General features: G+C 49.8%; 1 protein-coding gene across 9 annotated transcripts in view; it reads right to left on the minus strand.

Moving 5' to 3' along the window:
• The window catches only part of KDM5C (lysine demethylase 5C), a 30,645-nt gene extending 21,975 nt beyond the window's left edge, over window positions 1-8,670 (minus strand). For 7 of the 9 annotated variants that reach the window (XM_077748300.1, XM_077748299.1, XM_077748297.1 and 4 more), the window contains exons 1-5: window positions 8,267-8,670; window positions 4,500-4,577; window positions 2,143-2,265; window positions 1,380-1,550; window positions 692-826 (exon numbers count right to left, since the gene is read on the minus strand). In XM_077748300.1, coding sequence (XP_077604426.1) covers window positions 692-826; window positions 1,380-1,550; window positions 2,143-2,265; window positions 4,500-4,577; window positions 8,267-8,416 — 657 coding nt within the window. In that variant the 5' untranslated portion in view covers window positions 8,417-8,670. The remainder of the gene's footprint in view (window positions 1-691; window positions 827-1,379; window positions 1,551-2,142; window positions 2,266-4,499; window positions 4,578-8,266) is intronic. The other 2 variants (XM_077748298.1, XM_077748295.1) reach the window with 1 other exon arrangement.
• Window positions 8,671-8,676: the final 6 nt, after the last annotated feature.

Consider the following 8,676-nt stretch of genomic DNA (forward strand, 5'->3'; position numbering starts at 1 on the left):
TGCTATCTAAGGCAGACTGCCCCATCCTAAAAGAACAATAGCCTGGACTATATATCACTTGAGCTCATGCCAGGGGCTAAGGCAGGGGCAGGCCTGGGCAAGAATTCAGAGCTGCTTTTTGGAGACTAGGGTTAAGTGAGCTCCCCCCTCAGCCCTCTCTTGGAAAGAAATTAAGATGGAATTTCAGTTTTCCGAACTGTAAAACAATAATACTAACTCCTACTTTATAAGGAGGCTTAATGAAGAGTTTGGGGGATAACATATATAAAGAAACCTAACAGTGTTCGGCACAACAATAAATGGCAGTGACTAATACGATCTGCTAAGTGACATGCTTCAGTGAGCCCAGGGACAATGTCTATCTTATTCTCTGTTGTATCCCCAGTGCCTAGAAGAATGTCTGGCACATAAGCTTCTGCCTGAAGCTAGGATACAGGTATAAGGGAAAAGAAGAGTTCTACCCCTACAAACAGCATGAGTCAGGAAAGAAAAAGACAGCCAAGAAGGGCCGACACAGAAAAGATACTGTATGAGCAGATCAAAACCCAACTCAGAAGCTGGAGGGGGACACACTATTGCTCAGAACTCTGAGAACGGAGTGAAGAAAAGTGGAACAGGGAACAGAACTCTGGTCAGAGGAAGAGAGAGGACTCCTACCCCCAAAGCTCTGAGTCAGAAGTGAAGTACTCACATCAGGCTGCAGTCTCTTGGCCCGCCGGCCATAGCTATTGAACTTGGAAGGCTGCACAGACTGTCGAAGGGGGATACTGTGGGGTTTGTATTCCTTGTCCTTTTCCTCATTATCAAATGGACGTGTGTTGCACTGCTGGGGACAAATAAGGAGTAAGGATGAGGGTATGGGGCCCCAGCCCCAACAATGACTTCCCTCTACCCTTATCCAATAGCAAACAAAGCTGTGGCTGCACATACTTGACCCACACCAAAAGGCCCTGCTCAACTGGCCGTTATCAATGACATCAGCACACAGTTTGAGAATTATTCTCTTGCCTTGGCTTATGTTATTTCTCCTTCAAACCACCTCCCCACAACCATCTCCCCAACTAAATCAGACTCCATCTCTTCCCAGACCTCTCCAGCCCAAAATGTCTCTCCCTCCTTGGAATTCTTTTATCAGTTAAAACCTTGTTATATATCAGATAGTAGGCTGGCCCTGCAGGCAACTCCAGGACCTCTGATCCTGGGCAGCATGGGAAGAGAATAAGCACCACTAGAAAAGGGTAATAAGCACCACTAGAAATAAGCACCTCTAGCTCCCAGGTCTCTAGTTCCCTGAACCAGTTCCATTAAGAGCAAGTGCGGGAAATCTGCATCTGGTGGTGGGGGGAAAGCCTTCTTCCACCCCAGCCTGGTATCCTTACCACCAGGTTGGCTCCAGACTGGTACATCTCATAGGGGTAAACGATGCGTTCATAGTGGGAGCGTAGCAGGGAGCCAATGTTTTTGCCTGGTGGGTAGTTGAGGCGCTGGGCCACCCGGGCCCACCGACGGTCTTTGCAGATGGCTTCATAGCCACCTTCCTCCACCACGATCTGCAGGGATAAGCAGGAAGGGATGTGGATATGCTGTGCGTACGTACATGAGGGAGCAGGCCTGCAGAAAGGGTGATGAGGACAAGTCCAGCCCCTCACTTCAATGGGGACTATCCCCTCCTCCTACCACCACCACTCAGATTCAAAGTGCATAAGAGGGGCGCCTGGATGACTCAATCGGTTAAGCATCCGACTTTAGCTCAGGTCATGATCTCATGGTTCATGGGTTTGAGCCCTGGGTTGGGCTCTGTGCTGACAGCTAGCTCAGAGCCTGGAGCCTGCTTCAGATTCTGTATCTCCCTCTCTCTCTGACCCTCCCCTGCTCACGCTGTCTCTCTCTCTCTCTCTCTCTCTCTCTCCCTCTCTCTCTCTCTCTCTCCCTCTCTCTCTCTCAGAAATAAGTAAAACATTAAAAAAACAACCACCACAAGTTATAGTAAGAGACGCCAAGACGTTCTGACAACAGCTCATGTGCTACCCGGCTGTGCACCTCCACTGCAGCCTAGAGATCTAATATCCAAACCAAGGGAGCCCCCAGAGTACCAAGGATATTAAGGGGTGGGGAAGGGTTTGAAAAAAAACCTTCTCTTACTTTGCTGAGGCTGTAGAGGTCCAAGATCCGCCGTTCTACATTGGGAATTTTTAAGGAGGAGCCCTGGATTTCCCAGAATTTGGCAATCTGGTCCAAATAGTTCAGCTTCACTCTTGTCTGGGCCTGGAGAAGAAATTGCTCAAAGAGGATGGCCTCCCCCTCCACCTAAATCCCATCTTCTGGCCTAATCTTAGGAGAGAAGAAAGTGTACAGAGCAGCCCACCATCCAGGGCCTCTCCTAGTGAAATGGATCCCAAACTCTAGGCAGTGCTTACCCCACCTCTCTCTCATCTCTGCCACCTTCTAGTCAATAGGATATGCCCAAGGTCCCAAAACAGAGAGGTTTAGGTCACAACAGCTCTCTCAATTCTCTTCGACAGGTCTGTGTGAATATCACCATCCCTGCTACAGAGAGCCTCTGTTTCTTTAAGTCACAGAGCAAGTACCAAGAGATCTGAATGTCAAATAAGTTAAATTTTAGCTTGTTCCCTGCTACTGATTTGCTTGTATAGCCTACTCTCTGGACCTCTATTTTCTAATTATAAAGGGGAACTAAAATAACTGCCCAGTCCACTTACTCCAGAAGGGTGCACTTACGAGAGAAACAGTGAAGGCCCTCTGGAAACTCCAGAACTGTATCTAAGTTCTAGGCATGTTTCAGATTGAAGGCTCCAAAAGAGCACATTTACCTCTTCTTACGCACCACAAAACTTGTCCCATGGTGGCTGAAGGCTGAGAGTGCATCCTGGAGACCGAATGGCCCGAAGAACTAAGAGACAGGGTACCAAAGCAGCACGGGCACCTGGCCAACCCAGACCCGATGTGGGCTAAGGATGCTAGGAACAAGGCATTTACCTTGCTTGCTTCCCTGAAATCTCAGTGACCCAAGAAAGGCTCCCCAAGGCTCTAAATCTAGAACCACCTTGCCCTGGTGAGAGGGCCTGATTCTCAGGAGAACTAGGCAAGTCACTACCATTCACTGCCTTGCTCAGATCCCATTAGAGGAACAGAAACAGTTCTATTTCATACATGGGGAAAACTAAGGTCTATTTGTGGAAAGAAACAACCTATGGCTATTTAGCTGTGGAAACCTGGAAGAGGACAGCAATTCTACTCCCTCCATCTTAGCTTTCCAATCTTGGCCTCTTCCCTGCTCCTCCCCATCAATAGCCAGTGCAGCATCTCTAGAAAACCTGCCTTTGTCCCATGCTAGGTGACACCTTGCACTCGTTGTACCTCCACAGATCCATTTCTTCAGGATCCATTTCTTTAAAAAACTTGTACCCCATTCATGAGATGATTTTTGCCCTGACCAGGACAGCTCCTAGATGGACCCTAGAACAGTGGTTCTCAATGAGGAACAATTTTGCTCCTCGGGGGGACATTTAGCAATGTCTAGAGACATTTTTGATTGTCATAACTGGAAAAAGGTACTACTGGCATCCAACAAGTAGAAGCCAAGGGTGCTGATATACATCCTTCAAAGCATAGGATAGCCCCTCCATGACAAATTATCTGGGCCAAAATATCAATAGCGCCAAGGTTGAGGAACTATAGTCTATAAATAAGTAAGCATTTAGGTCATAAGTTTCCAGTAGGGCCTAATACATCCCCTCCCCAGCGCATCTAGTAAGGTTTATGGATACATAATAATGAGGGGAAAAGGTGGTAACATAGTTCTCAACTGTATCTTCCCTGGGAAACTCCAGGATCTTCCCAGGAACAGGTTTCAAAGCACCCACTCTCATTACCCCAGGGCATTCTCAAGCTCTTAGTGGAGAACCTCACCTATCCATGCACAGGGCCTGGACTTCCTGTGCAGAAAGAGAAGAGGAATGGACTACCTGCCTGACCCCTATCCAAGTTTATAACCATTCTAGCCTTGATACTGACCAGTTCTTATGTTGTTCCTGCCCCTCCACCTCATGTCCCACCTCACCAATCTCCACAGAAGGAAGGCAGGAAGCACAGGGCCATGAATGAATTAGATAATGAGACCACACTCAGCTGGCCAAGCACGAAAGGGCTCAGCCAACCCTCTATTTCCCTTTTGTTGACTCAGTTACGGTAGGCTGGCTGACAGGAGACTTTCAGAAGTAGCAAACCTTTAGGGAAAGGAACATCCCTAGTTAGGGAAACGGACAACCCTCGTCTTGGAGCTATCATATTGGAGACGCTAAATGCTCCTGCTCTCGGTTATACAGAGCTCTAAAGCTTCCTCCATGACCTCCAATGCAACTTAACAGAACAGAGAATACAGGCATAGTCAGGTAAAGCACCTTAGCTCAAGAAAGTATAAGGGAAGTGGGATCGGAGTTCACATATCCAACCCTGCCACCAGCTGCTAGTCTTCTCACCTCTAGTTCATTCAGCCTCTGGATTCGGGGAGTAAACCTGAAGTTGTCCACTTCTACAGCAAAGGGTGGCTGCCAGTCCTGGGGGGGGGAGGGGGTTACACAGAAGGGAAAGGGAGTTGAGTTATTCCAGTACAGCACCTCATTCGTGCCTTCCCAGGCCTCTGGTCACCCCAGGCCCTTTAACTTGGCAAACACCCAACCCACTACCTGTCCCCCAGAACTCACCACAGGGCCCTAGAAGCCCCTCAATTCCACATTCAATGCCCCAAGCATTGAAATTTCTCCCAAGTCCCTCCCAACAGTACAGCACCAGGATTTCAAGAAATAGAGAGATGGGGCCCAAAATAGTTGATCCCAAACTCTCCCTACATCCACATTAACTCCTTGTTCCCCAGGCATGTACCGTAGGACACAGTCTGGAAGTACTGGAAGCATAAGGATCTGGAATTAGGAGACCTAAGTTCATGTTATAGCTCCACTACTTACTAGGTATGGGATTTTACTTTTCTCAGCCTGTTTTCTCATCTGCAAGGTGGGAATATAAACACTTGCCCTGGTTTCCTCATAATACTGCTACGGCAAATTAAATTGGTTTTCAAATGAAAAATGTTATCCAAAGGAGTCATCCTTAAGACCTAGTATCTTAAGTTGACTCCACCACCTAATATACAGAGCTCAGCTCTGATTCTGGCAAGATTTAAAAGTTCGGGTCTTTAATGTTTGTTCTCTCAGTTTAAAGGGCTTGAGACACATGCTGCAGGGAAAAGCAAGGAATGGGGAGCAAGAATCTGCGTCATTCACCCAGTCTGGAAGGCTTCCTGTGGGTCCTTTCTCAAACACCTGCCCAGTGCAGGGAAAGGTGNTGGGGAGCCCCTCCCTGATGCCCTAACCCCCAAAACCTCCCATGCAGTCCTCTCCTTCCCAGAGGCCTGGCTCCTGCTGGGGTGGTAAAAACCACCTACAGTAACCTAGACCAATGCCCTCATTTTATGAATGGGGAAAGTGAAGCCCAGAGAAGAAATGCAATTTCTCCAAAATCACATGCTGATTTAGTGGTAGAGCCAAAACTAGAACCCGGTCTTCTGACCTCCAGTCCAAGGCTTTGAACTACACCAGGATACCAGTGTTTATACACACATGCATACATATGGAAGTGGGGGGTAGTAAAAGAGAAGAAAAAGCTGTTGGCTTCTTCTGCACACACACTTTTAGAAAAGAGGCCAGCAGACTCTTACTTGCAGGCACACATACTCCCCTCAATCTCCCAACCACCCCCCCAAGCTGAAGCAGGTTTGCAGCAAACACCTGGGTCTCAGTGAAGCAGGGGCAAATAAAAAAAAAGAAAGAAAGAAAGAAAGAAAAGGGAGAGAAAAGAGACTAAAATGGTATGGCTCAAGCCCAGACAAGATCCTCATGCCCTCTTGCCACCCACCAGTAGGGCACTCCCCTTAGCACAGGTAGAAAGGTACTCAAACCCAAAACGCCAGGAACCCTTCTTTCCTGCTCAATCAAGTTCTGGATAAGCACAGCATCAAGCAACCAGACAGGAAATGGCAGAACCGAATCCTAGAACAGGATCTGTGGGTGCAACAGATAGCTGGGGAAGGTCCAGGAAACCTCCCCACCTGGCTCTCCTAGGACCTAAGAGCTCCCTCATCCTGCCTTCTGTCTCATACTCCTGGGTGCCAAATACACCCATATTATTAGGATGGTGATTAAAAAAAGTTGGCTACCCAATGCAGGAAGCAAGGGCCTTCCAAGACCCCCTGCATCTACACCGGGGTACCAACACTCTCCTCCCACCCACCTTCCCCAAGAGCAGCAGTCAACTGTCTAGCAATTCAAAGCCCAAATCGCCCTTCCTCAGGCAAACCTCCAATTTCCAAGCACCCACCCATACGCAGGTTCCCACTCTGGGCCCAAGCACCACTTGGGCGAGTGCTTCGAATTCCAGCTAGATGGCCTGGCTGCCTAAAGGTGGCGTAGGAACTGAACAAAACCAGAGACTACGTCTCCTGGATTGCAAGGAAGCACACCGTTGGGGTAGAGAAGCACAACAAAAGATGGCCCCCTACAGGATGGACGGACACACACACACACGGGATTTGTCACTTTTCCCCTTCTTGGTCCCCCCCCAAAGGAAGGGTAACAACACCTGCAACAAGGCCAGCCTGCCCATAAGTCTAAAGCAGAAAAACAGAAATTCAGGCCTCAGCGACCCTCCGTGTCAGACACGATTCTTTCCCAAATGCCTGCTGGACCACTTCAGGGAGTGCCTCCTTGAGGCTGCCCAGGACTCCAGCCTCTCCTTTCTGCAAAGCCTTCCTGACTTCTCAATACCTAATGGCATTCCTTCACCGTGAACAAGGATACCTCAGAGATCTGTGACCCAGCTAAAAATTAGCTTACCCAACACCTCCCAAAAGGTCCATATGAAACTAGCCTAGATCTGTGGCTGAACACCAGAAAGCACCAGGTTGGACAAGGAGGCCTGTGGTGCCCTCCTCAGGTGGCAATGAGGCTTCCCATCCTGTTTCAACCAGGAGACACCTACTCAAAAACACCGTTCCAAACTCAATTCCTGCCTTTGGAATCCCAAGTGGTGACTGAACACACATACCATCATTTCTCCTCCATGCCAGCAAGGTGGCAGCCTATCCTAGCCCTTGGGGGACTTCTTGCGGCCTGAAGCCAGGCCTAGGAACAAAGATACGCCCTTTGTCGTTGACCTCTGGAAATCAAGTGTTCTAAAGGAGACAGACTTCCATAGCTCCATTCTGTTTTTGGAAGTCCAAGAATACCCTATCTTCTAGGACCTGCTACATCCTGGGACAGAACACGGTACAAATCTTCTGAGGACTCATACCCCACTGCCAAGCCAGCTGCTCCAAGCCTATTCAAAGCAGTCAGGTCTGGGGAGGGTGGGGGGTTACGTGCAGGGAAAGATATTGCCTTCAACTAGGAAAAGAAGGGGATTCTTCTAATTCCCTAATTCCCTAAGCCCATCTCAGGGGAGCCAGGTAGAACATTCCCTGTGAGACTGATTTCCTGATCTACTAGGCCGGGACATTATCATAGATGGATTGGTCTGACAGGGCGTGAGTAAATATGAGTCAACCCACATAGGAGCAAACCAATGACCACATCAAACACCTTCGCAGTCACAATAATTACCACTTATCTAGCGCCTACTACACAGAGACTCTACCTAGTTTAATCCAATTTTCCAAATAAGCGTTCAGGGGACTCATTTCACAGGCTCAGAGAGATTAAGTTACTTGTCCAAGGTCACACAGCTGGTAAACTTCACACTGGAATTTTGAACTCAGGTCTGTCTCCCTTTAGAGCTGTGATCTTTCCACTACACCACATTGCCTGCCTCGAGGGAAGTGATGACAATAAACGGAAAAATGGCCTTATTTGGTGCAGCCTTGCCCTGGGTGGTCCGGGATAACTGAGAGATGTGCAGGTACCTCTCTGAACTCTCCCGGGCCCACTAGGCATCCCTGTTTTGAACCTCACCAGGAATGAATCTGAAAGGCGGAGTGAAAGTGAGGGTGGGTCAGAGACCCAGGTCCCTTGGGGGTCTCACACCGCTAGAGGACCCCTGGCCCCATCACCCGTTCTCTGACGCCACATCCACAACGGCCCCAGCCACCCCCATTTCCCCACAACTCGAGCTGCCCTCCGCCCCAGAGTTCTCCGCCAGCTACGCTAGTTCTCCATCCCAGGCCTCGCCGCCGGCGACCACGGACCCCAGGACTTACCGCGGGTGGGCGGATCTTGCAAATACCCGACTTCTCCGCGATGGGCCGGATTTTCGCGATGTAGCCAAGAGGGTCTCGGAACTCGGCCCAGCTAGGCTCGAACACCGGGCACTCCGGCGGCGGTAGGAAGTCGTCGGACCCCGGCTCCATGGTGGGGGCTAGGACTGGAGGGGCTCGGACCGCCCTTAAGGACTCATGGCGGACACCGCTGTATGAAGCCGAGACACTGCTCGGGGACTAGGCCCTAAGCGGGGCGGCCGCCGCCCGCCGCGCGCCTTGAGGGGCGTGTAGCTACCGCGCTCTGAGAGGCTCAGGCTAGCGCTACTACTACCGCCTCTTCGTCCTGCCTCGTTCCTTCCAAACTCTGCCGCTGCCTCCCAACTACCGCAGCCTTCACCACCACAGTTTCC

This window comes from Crocuta crocuta, unplaced genomic scaffold (genome assembly GCF_008692635.1).
Source record: "Crocuta crocuta isolate KB4526 unplaced genomic scaffold, BGI_CrCroc_1.0 scaffold1307, whole genome shotgun sequence".
Lineage (NCBI taxonomy): Eukaryota > Metazoa > Chordata > Mammalia > Carnivora > Hyaenidae > Crocuta > Crocuta crocuta.